Source organism: Haliotis rubra, unplaced genomic scaffold, assembly GCF_003918875.1.
Source record: "Haliotis rubra isolate DU_JTF1 unplaced genomic scaffold, ASM391887v1 Scf6, whole genome shotgun sequence".
Classification (NCBI taxonomy): domain Eukaryota; kingdom Metazoa; phylum Mollusca; class Gastropoda; order Lepetellida; family Haliotidae; genus Haliotis; species Haliotis rubra.
Window position 1 is genome coordinate 858,031 of NW_025767301.1, and position 17,403 is coordinate 875,433.

The following is a 17,403-nucleotide window of genomic DNA, read 5'->3' on the forward strand; positions in this document are numbered from 1 at the left end:
TGCGAACCGACTCACATCGCCGAGCCGGCTCACATCGCCGAGCCGACTCACACAGCCGAGCCGACTCACCTAACCGAACCGGCTCACCTTGCGAACCGACTCACATCGCCGAGCGGCTCACACAGCCGAGCCGACTCACATAGCCGAACCGGCTCACCTTACCGAACCGGCTCACCCTGCCGAACCGACTCACATCGCCGAGCCGGCTCACACAGGCGAGGCGGCTCACCATAGAACCGACTCACCCTCGAACCGGCTCCACGGTTGAGGCGGCTCACCAGAACATCCTCGAATCAAATGAGTTCACCTGGCCGAACTGATTCCGTAGTCGAATGGGTTCCTCGAACTGGGTTCAAAGGGTTCACCAGGACGAACGGGTTCACATTCCGACTCAGTTCACCTCAACATAGGTTTCAGTTCGACACACCATCAGCGTTTTGATTCCCGTAGTCGTTCAGTCTCGCCTGGTCGAGGTGGTTGGCCATTTCGATCCGGTTCACCTAGCCGTAAGGTGTGTTTTCGTCAGAGTGATTCTCGAAGTCGGTCTCATTCACTTTAGGTGAATCAGGATATCCGTCTTGTCAGTCTAGACTCAGTAAGCGTAATTTTGCGCACACTGTAACAATATTTACTTCCTCGGATCCCCAATCGTCATGTTCCTGGAGCAAGCGTTGTGGGAATGTGCTCCCTTATTAAGGGCGTTTTAGAGCATGTAGACATACTTGCTCGATGGCTGGCAGACAGAGCTCGTTACACTTCAACAGTTGATCACCCGACAAACCCGTTTTTAGCGGCCGGTATTAACTGCTTTCGTCGTCCGCAGTTTCCCATGTCGAGCGGTGATAATTTTATGGAAGCATCATTAGATGTCTTCGTGGTTCCGCCTCATCAAAGCGCTCTGTGTTGCCAGTTGACTCACACATCCGATCTACGCCGTCAAATCGCCCGAACCGATTAAGCCACCCGAATCGGTTAAGCCATATACCGAATGGATTCACCAGACCGACCCGTTTAGCCATGCCGAATGGATTCACCACCAATCAATACGGTTAAGCCATCGGTTCGCCCGAATGGATTCACCACACCAATCGGTTTCGCCATACCGAATGGTTTCACCAGATCATTACCATCAAATTGCCAAACCCGGTTCACCACGCCCGAATCGGTTAAGCCATACCAAATGGATTCACCAGACCGAACCGATTAAGCCACACCGAATCGGTTAAGCCATACCGAATGGATTCACCAGACCGAACCGTTTATGCCCGCCGTATGTGAATCGACATTGACTCAGTTTGCCATAATATTAAGACTGTTTCTTATGGCGAAACAGTTCACATCATCGATTCAATTCACAGCAGCGAAGCGATTCACCTCGGCGGAACATTTCACCTCGCCTCACTGGTTCATCTGGCGTTCTAGATCTCTCCATCAGCTGAGATCATTTAACGGTTCGGATTACCGAACCGATCCAGATCAGATCGCGATTCAGATCACATCGGACTGATTCAGATCCGATCAACTTTCGGCTCACCACCCTGAACTGATTTACCAGCCGGCTCGTATCGTTTCACCAGGTGAAAGCTCCCTATCGTCGAACCAGTTCACCTGGCGTTCAAGATCAATGTACAGAAGGTAGTAGCTATGTGCTTCACCATGCCGATTTGATTTACATGTGTTGTTAGTAGCGCAGTCATCTAGAGATATCATTTCGGCGCTTGGCGGCCTGGCGATCCCAGTTCTCAAGAGTCCTCCGTGACGGAGCTCATCTCATTCAGATTTAATCTACCATCCGATCTTCACTTTTGATGAATGATTCGGTTCAGCGATTCTACCCGCCGGTGTAGATATCAGTTCTGCAACCACCGATATGGCATAACTAGATGCGGCTTGCGAGCCAGGAATACTCTCTGACGCTCCGATGAGTCTTGTTACTACAGACTACTTTCGTAACGAAGCGTGTTTGTGTATCCTTGGTGCAATTGTTGCAGGCGACTCGTCATCTTCAGCTCCCTTTGTTTTACATGTTAAGCAAGTTTCTGGACAGATAACAAATGGATGAAGTTCTTGCGCATAATTACCGGCACTGTTTTGTCAAATAGCCAGCATAGCTCAGCCGAATTTATGGGTTGCGACTTCGCCGGTTAACCAAAGACCAGGTTGTCCATTATTTTTGTCACTTTCGTGTGTAGCGTTTGCAAATGGCGGACTACTGTTTCATTTACGGAATTTTGATGATTAGAGTGACTATGAAGTGCCCTTGCAGAATTCTCTTGGTCCCACGAATCGGATACCAAGTCCAGCCTATAAATGCAAGTAACAACGAGCAGCTGCCATTCCGATAAGAGTGACTGTGTCGGAGTTTTGACAGCCAGTCGAGAGAGACTGCTTATTGAGGGTGCCGGACAGAAACACCCGTGAGCGGTTTGCCTAGTCAAGCACCGAGTTCAGAGGTCACTGCATTATGCAAGGATTGTCACCAGGCAGCGATCTACTACCTATATCACTCCACCTGGCGCACAATTATTTTGTTAGGCCAAAGAAAGCGTTCCTGAGGTCACCGATCCTCACAATTTCTACAATTTGTTTATAATGTGAGCGTTCCTGTAGATTGACTGACAATCTCCATGCGCCGAACATACTACATTGAGCACTCCGTCAGAACTGGCGTAGTTGCTTTCGACTTATTGAGCGTTCTTATATCAGGAGATATCTTTTTGTCAGAGGCAAGAGTGGTTAGACCTCTCATTTCCCTCGACCTCTGCGATGGCCGTGGGGTAGCCTAGTGGTTAAAGCGTTGACTCGTCGCCCAAGACCCGGTTCGATCCCCACATGGGCACAATGTGTGTTCAGCCCATTTCTGGTGCCCCAGCCGTGATTTTGCTGGATTATTGCTAAAGGCGATTGTAAAACTAAACTCAGTCAGTCAGTCAGTCCCTCGACCTGTGAGGCGCCTACCTTCACATCGGATACATCCAGACTATTGGAAGTATCTTGATTTACTTTTATGGGGCGTCCTTGATACCAATGGAGGATCCTGCTGTATGGGCATATCGCAGCCCGTGGGTTTTACTCAGATAGCCATTCTGTTAACCAGCTACCTGCATTGTCGGCGTGACAATTGACAACAATATCGGCGACTGTGTTCAAGCCCAGCAGGATCAGTCGTCCTTCCTTTCCACAGACAGTTCATCATCAAGTTGCTCGCGCAATTAGGATGGCTGCTAAATTGAACAATCAGGGGTAACACCGACCAGCTGTTTCTTCTTATTGGGACAATATTCAACCACGCCAGGTCATGATGTTTGTGCCCTAGGAGAGGTGGGACAAGATTCAGTGCAGCGCACCACTAGTGTTGGTCCAACCCACACCTTTTAAGCCAGTGGCAGAAGTTACTAGGGTGGTTGGCGTCGGCACAAGTGCTGACTGACAGGGGGCCAGCTGCAGCTTGCCCTCTTCAGATGGTTCTGTGCCCATACATCGGGGCGACAACCCCAGGGGAGTTGATTAGTCTTCCCGCACAACTACATTCAGTCTTTTCGTTGGTGGCTCAACAAGTGGAATGTTTGTGTTGGAGTCTCTAGGGTGCCCTTCATACCGACTCAACACCTATTAGATTTGGCACATCTTGCAAGCTGGAGCTCACTTTCTCCATCAAGTGGCCTAGCAGTGGTCATCAGGAGAAAGGGCCCTTCATCAGCGAATTGGAATTCAGCATTGTCATTATCGCCTGTTCGGGCTTGGGACAACCATCAGCTTCAGCGCAGATGATCACCAGTTCGCGATCGTTTCTGCTTTGTGTACAATCTGAATAAAATTCTGAATTTTATTTCTGATTTGTGTCTTCGATTCTTCTGGGACTTGTGAGTTTCGATTCAATTACCCTTTCACTCTCCGCGGGGCCGGTGTCTGTGGGGGTTGTGTCGAAGCAGGGGCTGGCCCGATACTGGTCGTCAGACCTTGGAAATCGTGGTAATGCGACTGTTTACACTTTCGCTAAGCTCGTCCTTTCACTTTCATGAAGGTAGTGACTGAACACCACATTGCTCGGGAATCCGGTCCCTGGAGCACTTGTGTTTAGTAAGTCAATGGGTTCGAACTGACCATTGCAGGTCTAAGCTTTTGAGGCGGCTGGAGGTCGCCACCTCACTTACTGTCCTCTGCTCCGCAGTTTATTCGTCAGTAAAGTGAGTCATTCGAAGTGTTACGCCGTGGCGTTACAACAAAGCATCGCCAAAAGGCGCGCCCGTCTGCGTAGAGACTGTTTATACCCTTGTCTACTGCTTCCAAAGGCGGAAGTCTCTGCACAACACTCTCATATTGGCTCACGAGCTACAATACTACGAGCCTACACTTTTGCGGTTTGCCACCACCTCACGGCAGTCAACCCTCATGAAACCAGGGGCATTGGCTACTACTATGGCGTTGCATAGCAACTGCTTTCGTTAACTGCCATAATGGAGGGTTGTTTTTGGCGATCTGACACAGTATTTTCGTCTCATTACCTCAGAGATGTGCCGGTGGCGGATATTCAAGGCCTTCATCAGTTTGGACCATTCGTCCTTGCCCAGCAGTTATCAGCGGCACAACATCGCAGATAATGAACTTCCTTGTGCTCCGATGCTATATGGATCCCACTGTGCAGTTGATCCCAAAGTCGCGATCGTTTCTGCTTGTGTACAATCTGAATAAATCTGAAATACTTTTTTTTCTGATTTCACGTCTTCGGGATTTAGATTTCTCCTCTCATTTGTTTGAGACTACAGAGTCGCCACCTCACTTACTGTCCTCTGCTCCGCGGAGTAATTAAGTCAGTGAAGTGAGTCCTTCGAAGTGTTACGCCGTGGCGTTCATGCTCCTAAGTGCCTATACACATCTATGTGATCTTATTGTGGTAAGTAATGGAAGTCATAAGATGATGTTGTGGTACTGAGCGTTAAAATTGTGAGTTTACGATTCAATTTCTCTTTCACCCTCCTCGGGGCCGGTGTCTGTGGGGGTTGTTTGAAGCAGGGGCTGGCCCGATACTAGTCGTTAGACTTTTATTACTGGGGTACCTTGGAAATCGTGGCGATCGACTGATTACACTTTCGTTAAGCTCGTCCTTTCACTTTGTGAAGGTAGTGACTGAACACCACATTGCTCGGGAATCCGGTCCTGGGAACAATATGTGCTTAGAAAGTAAGTCAATGGGTTCGAACTAACCCTGCATGCGTAGTAACTTGGTAGTTATTGGCCTACCTTGTAGTTGCTTCCCTCACGGTTGTTTGGGCATAACACTTAGCTGTTATCGGCTTGAATTTCGGGTAATCTATGACCCACCTTCCTACCGTGGGATAAGTGCAAGTCGTGAGATAGGATAAGTTTAAAATTTGAAAATTTTAACTATAAATTGTATATTTATATACTTATCCTATCTCGCGCGATAAAATCCCTCCCTACCTCCCCACTACATAGATTACCACCGTTCGGTTTGTCCTTTTATGGCTCCAAGATCGAGAATGAGTATGTGAGGTGATCACGTGGGTGAGGACTGCGCATGCCTCGTGCTGTCATGGACTAGTGAGCACGACTGACACAGAAGGCACGCACAGCACGGGAGAGGGGCAAGGTAGGCCTTGGAGCAAAGTTTTAATTCGTTTCCACTCATGGTCGAATGAAGAGAGAGAGGTGCAAGTCGTGAGATAGGATAAGTATATAAATATACAATTTATAGTTAAAATTTTCAATAATGAGAATTATTGGGTAATTATTGAAAGTATTGTTTAACTCACTGACATTTAAGGCATGCTGTTTCAGGTTAAAAGAGAATGAAGAGAAAACCTCACAGTTGGAGGAAGAGAAGCAGAACTTCAGTGAACATGCACAGGAACTGCAGTCTACAATAAAGGTAATAGAAACACTAAACAATCTCAAACATGCCCTTTTAGATCACTCATCCCCCCCACCAACTCACCCATCCATTAAGCCATCCACCAACTCAAACAACCAATAAGCCACCCACCAACTCACCCATCCATTAAGCCATCCACCAACTCAAACTACCAATAAGCCACCCACCAACTCACCCATCCATTAAGCCATCCACCAACTCAAACTACCAATACGCCACCCACCAACTCACCCATCCATTAAGCCATCCACCAACTCAAACTACCAATAAGCCACCAACCAACTCACCCATCCACTGAGCCATCCTCCAACTCAAACATTCATTATGCCATTCACCAACTCAAACAACCAATAAGCCACCCACCAACTCACCCATCCATTAAGCCATCCTCCAACTCACCCATCCATTAAGCCATCCACCAACTCAAACATTCATTATGCCATTCACCAACTCAAACAACCAATAAGCCACCCACCAACTCACCCATCCATTAAGCCATCCTCCAACTCACCCATCCATTAAGCCATCCACCAACTCAAACAACCAATAAGCCACCCACCAACTCACCCATCCATTAAGCCACCCACCCACTCAAACATTCATTATGCCATTCACCAACTCGCCCACCAAATAAGCCACCCCCAACTCACCCATCCAAAAATCCATTCACCAACTCAAACAACCAGTAACCACCCACCAACTCAAAAAGCCACCCACCAACTTGCCCATCCACAACTAACCCATCCAATAAGCCACCCATCAACTCCCCACCAAATAAGCCACCCACTTACTCAAGCATTCACTAAACCAAAAAACAACGCCCATCCATTAAGTTACCCACCAACTCGCCCATTGACTAAGCCACCATCCAAGTAGCATATCCACAAAGCAGTCCACCAACTTATCTATCCATAAAGCAGCCCACTAGACAGACAAGCACACTACCCAACAGTTTTACCATCACTGTTCCAAAGAATGCTGACTCGGATGGTTGTGTTTGTTTGCAGGACCTTGTCACACAGAAAGAGATTACAGAAAAGGAACTCAGGGTGAGTGTTTCAAACAGCATTGTCAACAGGTGTTTGTAAAAGTACGACTGTAACTGAGTATCAATACCTAAAGTACTGTCAGAAATAGAAAAAAAACTATTTTCAGGCTGTTACTCTGTACCCCTAAAATATTCACAACTGCAAATAGAATACTGGGCATTCAGTGGGATGCGTAATAGGATATCCAGAAAAGCATGTTTACTCGTAAAATCGGGCCAAACTTAGAAAAAATATGAATAGCTGCTGAAAACAATAGATCAGACTATAGATGGCAATTAGGTCGCTCAGCCAGGTATGACGACGGACCGTCGACTCACCTGGCATGAAATGCATGTGCTGCCTACAGGCACAAGGGGTCATCTCAAAGATATTTTATGCTTTTTCATGTGTGTTGACTATGCCTCATCTATTGATTAACATCTTACGTGTCTTTCTTTCATAAAGTTTATGTTGAGATATGTAAAAGAGTATGATACCTGATAACCATAGAAACGCATCGTATTAAATGTCTCAAAATATATAGGTGGCATGACCACCTGATCGCGAAGATCGACAGGACTGGATATTATTTGTAAATTGTTATGACATGCCGTGTACTTCCCCAGTGTAATTGCCCTAAAGGATTATCTTATCTTAGCTGGTATCTCTATCCCCCAGCCCGACCCCAACGATCGTCTGCGACACCCATCCAGGTTTTGCTTTTGAGACGAACCCTCCTATCTGTTTCTTTTCCTAGTGACAGTGAGACTCCATGGTAGCTACATCCTTAATAGTTTCAGCATGAAAGTTATTATTTTTTACGCCAGCTATCGTTTATGATGAAGCTAGGTCTAATTTCAAATTGGGCATTTAAAAAGTGTCCTTTTGTAATATGATATCGTCGCACACTAATTTGCATAAAGTCATGGTCTGTTCCAAATAAATCGTTTTGGACTTAGAAAAAAACCTGCATTGCTCATTTCTGCATTAATCTCTCCTCAGTAAAGTCCTTTTTCTACGTTTCCTAACTCCCTGCCACTGAGACTGTAGTTAGGCCGAACTTAGTTTAACAGATATTTCACACTTGCACATATGAACTACATAAATTGTAGAGATAAATGAGAAAATACAGTTTTTTTCTATTTCCGACAGTACTTTAAATCACAGACCTGCTGAGTGGCATCTACACTAATGCTTAGTCTCTGAATATATATAATTTTGATAGTAACAAACAAGCCCATTTAAATTGAAAAGGAGCCCCAGGGAGACCAGAGATTCAGAACCTGAGGAAATCTAGACTTGCTTTATTTAGGGTTGTAGCACTGCAGAGAGGGCTTGGCAGTAGTTCAGGGACTGTGACACAGACTAATCAATACCTTACGTTTGTGTTTCTTTCTCAGTAGGGAATAAGTAAAATATAATGAATTCATCTGAAAATATCTGTCCCTCATTTCCTTTAATGTTTTTATGACCATTGTGTTTATCATTCATGCATTTAATCTGCAAGATTGTCTTAGTCTGAAATAGTCCAGACTGTTATATGCCAGTGTTGTCATAAAAACCTAGGCAACCAACTTTTGACTCCCAAGTAAAATAGGTCCCCTGTGTAAAATATGGGTCAAAATTACATCTCAGACTTTTTGACTTTGCTGAAAGCATGGACTATTGCTCATGCTTACAGTTACATCTATCAGACTCAATTATATGCAGGCAGGCAGCCATCACGTACCAGGAATATTTCTCATTTAACATATATTGACTGTATGTTTTGCCCCAGGAGGAGATAAGGGCACGGTTGTCGGCGGAGACGAAGCTGCAGGAAGCTGAACGGTCACTGAAGATCCTGGAGCATGCCGTGGCAGAGAAGACCAACAACATCGATGATGAAGTGAAGGAGGAGATGACCTTCAATGTCCAGAAGCTTAGACGTCAGTTTGTTATTTGGACATTCCTTTTATGTTGGCTGGGTCATGTTGATTATTAGAGGACAATTGTCTGCTCCTGATACATATGCTTTTAGCTTTGGAAGAATATCATTTCTGACAGGTGAAGGAAAATATTGGGATAAGAAATATAAGTGCGATTTTTTATATAAGTGTTATTATACTCATTGTGTGGTTTCAGAGTTCTTTGAGGACCTGGCAGCAGAAGCTAAGTTGTCAGCTGATCAGCCAATCATTATGAAGAATGCAGTTTGTGCCAGAAAAACAATGGCAAGACGAGCCAAAACTATGAAGTTTACAAATCGGAAAAGATCTAGCAGTAAGTATGTTTGTATTATGAGGTGAACAAAACTGCTTCCTACATGCTAACTTCAAATCCAGTTTATATCATATTCAAAGTGCAGGTAATAATTTTCATAAATTACTTTGTATCTTTATAAAAATACTGTGGTTAAATTAAGGGGAGTAACTGTTTTCTCTTTGCCATCAGAAAATTGGTGATAGTTTATTATCTGACTAGTTCCTACCATTTAACATTCTGATGATTTTTTTGTATCATTTCAATATGTATATATATATAAATTTTTCATCTAATCATTCTGCTTCATGTTAACATCATTAAAGAAGCATATGCTTTCTGTTTTATATATCCTCTCACAACACCTTCCTTTTGGCTTCTGGTTTATTTCTGATTTTAGTTCTGCTAGGCCCCTTTGGAATAGATTGAACAGATCCCCATTTCCAATGCTTCTCTTGAAAGATGACAGAAATGGGGATTGTTATGGCCTATCATGGCTAATACGTTTTACATTAGGCAGTTAAACAACTTGACCATCCTGAAGTGCCGTAACACTGGTTGTGGCTTCACACTGTCAACCACTGGTCTGTCTACTCCAGACTTGAACCAGAGATTTAACAAGATTTCTTTAGGGGCTGATATTGGAACCTGAAACCCAAAGCACTTCTGAGTGAAATTGTGAACGAAAATTCCTGCTTTATGTAGATATAGTTATACCGAATGTAAGTGCTTGATTAAAGCGATGTGTATTCCGCTGATAACAAGATATAAACTATTACAAATTCCAGTTTCAACCAAAAGTAAGCCTTTCCCAATTTACCTGCTAAGAGCGCTTAGTTTGGAATCCTAGATAAATCCCTATAACTACATTTTTGTATATATGAAATGTTGCCATCACATAGCTATGATTCTTGCTGACACGGCATAATTCCCCTTTCCTTACCTCTTCAAGTAATTCTCTCAGAGGGTGGTGGATCAAAGTTTCATTGCTGTTGCTAACAGAGGTTCTTTATGTATCTGACTTTAACATCTATAAGCCTTACCCTCATCTCTCACAATCAGGCTCGTTATCAACATCCCTAGCTGGGTCCTTGAACGTGGCAGCATCCGACACGATGCTGTATAGCACTCTTACCATCTAGGTAACACACCTGCCTCTGTTGTGTCTGCTGCTACTACTAGTCATACTACTACTTTTGCTCTAACACCAAGCATCAGCTGACACATGAACTAACACATCTGCTCAGGCTCCCTGCTCATGGTGTGGGATTGATAAGCTGATCTTTACGAGTTTGTGTACCTGTAATAATATACAGGTGTAATGGCAGGTGTAAGTCAAGTCACGTCAACCTCTCTCATATGTTGGGTTTTTAGATATTTGCGGATTGTCTATGTATATTATTCATTTATTAGAATATTCCAATCATTCTCACAGCAGGCTTGATATAGTTTGGACAATTTTGAGAAAAAGGTTTAAAAATGTTAGAACAAGACTTGTTTGAAACCAATACTGAAATCTTGTCTATAAAAATAGATCTTAATTTTGTACTGATGTGCTCCTTCGATTGTATACATACTGACGTATCAAATGATAATATCCCAATAATAATAATAGAAATAGAGCTTTAATTCTATGTTGTTATCAGTCTTATGTTATAATGTCATCAAACACTGATCCAAATCTTGGTCAGAATGGTATCAATTTTGCAACAAATCTTATTTTTCAACCAGCTTTTCTGATTGTGGTAAAGGTACGCTGCGACATTTTGCATGATTTCTGTGTGTATATATACATGTGTGTATGTATGCGCTGCTGAAGCTGGTGTTACCAAGCCTGCTGTGTTGTTACTGTCAGTGGACTTAGGGCTGCTTCAGTAGCAGTGTACATGTCTGGAGATTCTGGAGTTACACATTGCCTTGTTTCCTTGTTAGGCATCTCAGTGTTAGCCACTAGAGCGTTCACTCATTCTGTAAAGACTGGCTGGCCAAAAGCTGGAATGCTTTAGTTAGTTTGGGATCACAGGCTCTGTTTTGTCACTTAATGTCTTTGATGAAAATATTTTCAATTTCTTAGAGATGTAAAGACGTACAACTAAGCACTAAAATACATGACACCAGTGTACCCCTTTTGTTTTAAAATCATTGCCGGGTATTAAATGTCTTCCTGTGTTTTTACTTTGTCTACTGGTATTTGCGCATTTCTGGTGTCCCCTGCCGTGATATTGCTGGAATATTGCTAAAAGCGGCATAAAACTAAACTCACTCATTCTACTGGTATTTTTTTCTCATTAGAAAGTGGTGTTCTTAAGGAATGATATAAGGTCTAATTTGAAAAAATTAAAATGCAAAATTATTTGTGAATATCAAATTCTTTCAATGATGATATACGGTTCTGTTTGATTTTACTTTCAGTTTTGTGTAACAAGTTATTGGTTGTCAGTCTGGCTTGTTTAGTCTACTGAAAATCCAATGAATTACGAACAGGCAATGGACTCTAGAATCTAAATTATGACTTTTATTAATATATTTTTATTGACTGACTTCAACATGTGTATATAGTTTATTCTTTTGAGGTGTTATAATCATTCCTTTGTAGATGCTTTACTTTGACTCATAATTATCATATATGCTACTCAAAATAAGTTCAGGAACACCCAATGTCATATCACTAAGAAAATTGGGTGTTCCTAAACTTTTTGAGTAGTATAATTCCTTGCTTTGTTTTTTCACTTAAGTTTAGTTCACAGTTATAGGACAAGATTTGACAACAAATAGAATAGAAATGCATTAAGATGTCACACAAAATTATCAGATTACCCACAACACAAAGCATGCTAGTGCACTAATGACACGGAACATGGGAATGGAAAGCTGATATCAGATCAGCCTGATGTCATATAAATTTTAATTATAATTAATTTTAATTATTTAAGCCTCAATAACTAGCAGGACAAATTTTCATACTATATTTTTTTATGTCCAAGATATTTTTATGGATTAAACTTCTTTTAATTTCTCTCACGACGTTTGAGACCATTCCAGATCCTAAATCTATGTCAAAGCATGCCGTTACGGAGTCTCTTCATCAGGTGAACTCTGATGAAGGGACCTGGAAGGGTCTCAACGTCATGGAGAGAAATTAAAAAAAGTTTAATCCATAAAAATATCTTGGACATCAATGTACAACTTCTAAATGCCATTGAAAGACATTATATTTTTTTACATTTCTCGGGCAGGTAATAAATAGGTTGAGTGCCATGTTCTCATATATGTTCACATATGACAAAGAGTTATGTGTGTGTTGTAGACTTGAATTTGAAACTGTAGATTGTGTAACAAGCTATCATCACTGGTCTACTCCCATTTGTGAGAACTCCCAGTTGTGAGACTCCCAGTTGTGAAACAGTGGAGTAGGTAATTCGCAAAGAAAACACACCTTACTCCCCTATCTGATAGAATGGATTAACCCCAGCTAAATATGGATTAGCTATTTAACTGAATCTTGTGGAGGTAACTTAATAAAACTCTAAAAGATAAAATAATTAACCTACTCAGATAAATGGCTTTAAAAAATAAACACTTTGTGTAGGTAACTTTGTCATCATTTTAAAGAGAAATTAATTTACCTACTCAGATTTACGTGTTTGAAAAATCTAGCAATAACTGTTGTCACTATAATTAATCCAAATGTATTTATTAACCTTTGACTGCTCTTTCCGATCACCATTATGGCAGCCCTTCAACAAGTAGAATATATCACCAGTTCACGATAATCTTTTTCAGTATTTCAGTATTTTTCAGTATCTATTGAAAACAATAAATCCTCTTCAACGAACAATGTCTTCTGTGTCAATTAACTCATTAATGAACTATGCCTCCTGCGGGTACTCTTCAGCAACAGGGCTGTTCCCACTTTCATCGTAGGGATGGGGAAGCACCACCTATGTGCACTGAACCATTAATTAATGTGTCTCACAACTGGGAGTTCTCACAAATGGGAGGACACCATCATCACTAGTCACCTCAACTTGTGACAGAAGAGCCAGGTGGATTGTGACAGTTGTACAGAGCATCCATGTTCTGATGTTATAGGAGTCATTGCTTGAAGTTGTGTTTGTCCATAGGGAAACAGTAGACAAACTGACAATAGGGCTGATCCCTGAATTACATACAAAGATATTTGAAGTAACCAGCCTAACTTTACATAGCTTAGGCAGCAGAAATATACACAAGTTAACCAAAATACACACCTGCCACATCACCTTCTGTAGAGAACTGTAGTCTTCTCACAACACCATAATCTTCACCTCATATCCACCTGCTGTTTAGTTAGAACCACTTTCATCTAAAAGACATGCAGGTGTAGTCTTTTAGCCTAGAGTTTTTCTCACTATTGCTCACGAGAGCAGCCGGCGATCATGCCGTGTTGCTACGAAGGTTTGTTCTTTCTAATTTGACTTACGCCAAGTATTATGCTTGTTTGTTGCTGATGGTTGAAGTGTTTTGTGTGTGACAGTCTTTCAGGTGAAATTCTGGTCGAGGAATTCGTAGGTACTTATAAACCAATGTTGTTCCAGTTGGACTTGCATGAACACCGTGTACCACAAGCTAATATATATCTCCATTGATGTCTATTGTCACCCCTTTCAGTGGTCACTTGTGCTAATGCTAAAATATGTTCAAATACACTCATTCTCCCCATTTATGGTTAAAATGTTTCAAAAGGCCAAATGGAGCTAGCACGTTGACTGCCTATCACGAGTATAGTCGTAGTATCAATTCTGGCCGAATTTTCGACTACAAGTGGCAAAATGGTATTTTGAAACAAGTTTCACATGTTTCATAACGTCTCCTGCTGTTCTTTGTTACCGCTAGGAGACGATTGCTTCTTGTGCCTGTTTTGCCAACGTATAAATTTGTTTCAAAATACCATTGATGTAGCGACAAGATAACTCGTAGTGGCAAATTTGGCCAGACATTGATACTACGGTATACACTTGGTGGCAGTCAACGTGTTTAGGGGCCACACCCTTTGAAGATTGCTTTCACTGCAAATAAAATTGTGATAACAGGAAGTAATTAAGTGAGGGAAAATGCTGCTTCTGAGAAGTATTCAAGTATTTTTGTAATACAAGCATTATATTATGTAATAGAATCAACTTGGATAAGTTGACGGAGATAACGGAAGATGGGGAGTTTGTGAATGATAAAGGTTTTGTTCAAGTAAATCAATGGATGAAATTCAGTATGGCGTTCATGCCCCTTTTGGCATATGATAACAGATTTCTGTGAATTATCTCTGACTTCAGATTAGTGTTTCAGTCGGCTGTAGATGATTAGTTTCACCTGGTGACCACTGTGGAGGTTCATTGACATTTGAAAACGTTGTGAGCAGACGTCATTGTTTTGAAGATAGTTTTACTATCCCTCCAGTAATCTGTGACATAAGTCATGGTCTTGGCTTCCAAACATTGATAATGCTCAATTGTTTGTCAAATTTTCTGATACTGTTATTTGATGACACTTTAAAATATGGTTTACTTGATGTTTTCTGTTGAGAAAAAGTAAGTAATGCTTTATTCACAAATCACCAGGAATTATTTGCACCACAGAAAATTTGACAAATGCTTCAGTAATTCATAATAAGAAACATTAAATTTGTTTTTACTTATGCATGTGATATAAGTGGTGGTATGTTCATATTCACAAACCTTTGCATGAAAAAAAATATTTTTAGATGTTGTTGTTTACTTGTCCTAATAAGCATGGTTTATTTATATTTTCTATCAGCATTATTGTTTTATGAAAAACAATTAAAAAAATAATGTTTTCTTCCTGTGTTAACGTCAGAAATCATTCAGCTGTCACATATTCTTAACAGTAATCGTCAAATCATTGAAAATTTTAACAGCAAAATAAATTATATAGACAGACTATATGTGAATGAGACGTGAAGTTTTTGTATGAGGTCTCAAAATGTGTGTATTTTATAGTGGCATACAGTTTCATATGTACGAGATGTGGAGTATATGAAGGCAAGGTTTGTGTATGTGAACATTCGCCGCATAGATAGTTCCCTTCTTATCCCTTGGTGTTATTACCTCCCCAGGTTTCGACTCGCCGAAAGGTAATCGTAGTGAGATGTAGGTGTGTAGTCACCAGCAAATCTGATTGGTCCACTTTCTGCTCTCGCTTCACACAATTCACCAAACTATACAATGCTCTTCCACAAAGTAATCCTTGCTGGTGCTCTTGTAATACTCTATAGACAGGCTTTGTTTAAACTGAAACACTATAGATGAATTGTTGTTTGGGAAACTGGTATTTGATTAGGTTTGTCCCAGTAGGAATTCTGGGTTCTAGTGAGTTGCAGTCCATCATCGGATAAATTTTATTATTTCCTTTATAGTTAAATGATTAAATTATCTGGGAGGACAATGTGGGCTATGCTGAAAATGTTTACTGCCTGTAGAACCTAGAATTATTTTCATAATTGGCTCTAAAGTTTATAAAGTAATGAAAGTAGTCAAGTTGATGCCCTTCAGTATAAAGTACAAATGTTGAATAAATATTCACATTAAACAAAGTGGCTCTCAGATGAATCTCAGATGAGTCAACTCAAAAGGTACTACAATCTGTGCTTAACTGAGATAGACTAATACCAAATGTGACAGATATTACATGTGACCACTTTCTTAAAAGCATTGGGGGCAGTGGGGTAGCCTAATGGTTAAAGCGATTGGCTCGTCATGCCGTAGACCCGTGTTCGATTCCCCACATGGGCACAATGTGTAAAGCCCATTTCTGGTGTCCCCCGCCGTGATATTGCTGGAATATTGCTAAAAGCGGTGTAAAACCATACTCACTCACTCACTCACTTAAAAGCATTGTGTGTTCGTCTTGTTGCATTAGATGGCCTAGATCTGTAAAACATGCACTGATTTAACATCCTTTAGTGCCATTGTGGTAGATAGTGTATAATTCTCTGAAAACAGGACTTGCTTAGTGGAAGAGCATGTTGCTAGTTTAGTATAGACACAATCTTTGTTCTGAATTAATTTTCATTGTTACTATCAATGACAATGTCTTCATTGAGATAATTTCCAGTTTAAGCAATTCACTTGCATTAGCTCTTAGTCACTGAGCGCACAGATTGGATTTAGTGTTAATTATTCGATAAGTGTACAGAATATTTGGAATGTAAAGTTGGCCCCTCACCTCTGGAATGTACAGTTATGGACAAGTGACTGTTAGCTTTCAGATTTGCTGTTTGACTGCAGGGAATATGGTGTTTTTCCTGAATGCTCCCTACCCTGTTTAGTATCTCTGAGTACACTGCTAGCCACATCTATATGTATTTAACACTGTCATGCAATATATTGGTTGTGAAAGCCAGTTTTGATTTTGTTTGCTCCAGGACAATTTATTTAAAGAAGTTTATATTAAAGAAAGAAGCATGCACTTATAATCTGCTGTTCATTTTGTTGGATTATTAATATCTTGAAAGAATATATTTGATTTGTTTGATTATTCTCAGTATCGTGTAAGCACTTGGCCTTTTGTTTGAGTTCTGATGTGTGCTGTTATGTTAAACGGTTGTCTTGTTTTGGTGTATATAATGCATGCTACGTTCATTACTGAGACGAAGACTAACCACGATGTTCTTGTTCCGTAGTTTGCAGTAGACTCTAACCGTAGAATCAGATGTGATAGATGTAACATTTGTTTGTTCTCCCAGTCCCGCCACATGCTTGTCATGAGAGGCAGCATCGATGGGATAAAGTAGTCACAGTGACTACTGGGTGTTTGGAGATTGTGGGGCAAAATATTCCCCTGTTCAGTACACTTATGGCAGAGTGTACCCCAGTACCCAATGTATGCTTGTGGTGATAGCATACGTCCTGGGATTGGTAGGTTACAGTCTGGGGGGATTCCAAAACACAACAATCCCATGTACTCAATGGTTGTGGCAAAGTGTTCCCCAGTTCCCAATGTATGCTGGTTGTGACTTCAGATGTCCTGGGATTGGTAGGTTACTGTTTGTGGGGATTCCAAAACATCCCCTGTACTCAGTGGTTGTGGCAAAGTGTTCCCCAGTTCCCAATGTGTGCTAGTTGTGACTTCAGATGTCCTGGGATTGGTAGGTTACTGTTTGTGGGGATTCCAAAACATCCCCTGTACTCAGTGGTTGTGGCAAAGTGTTCCCCAGTTCCCAATGTGTGCTAGTTGTGACTTCAGATG

General features: G+C 41.4%; 1 protein-coding gene across 1 annotated transcript in view; it reads left to right on the top strand.

Annotated features, from left to right (window-relative positions):
• The window catches only part of LOC124255341 (pleckstrin homology domain-containing family D member 1-like), a 75,721-nt gene that overhangs the window by 53,025 nt on the left and 5,293 nt on the right, over positions 1-17,403 (top strand). Inside the window, exons 9-13 of the mRNA XM_046689236.1 lie at positions 5,786-5,890; positions 6,901-6,942; positions 8,699-8,849; positions 9,046-9,183; positions 15,272-15,289. Coding sequence (XP_046545192.1) covers positions 5,786-5,890; positions 6,901-6,942; positions 8,699-8,849; positions 9,046-9,183; positions 15,272-15,289 — 454 coding nt within the window. The remainder of the gene's footprint in view (positions 1-5,785; positions 5,891-6,900; positions 6,943-8,698; positions 8,850-9,045; positions 9,184-15,271; positions 15,290-17,403) is intronic.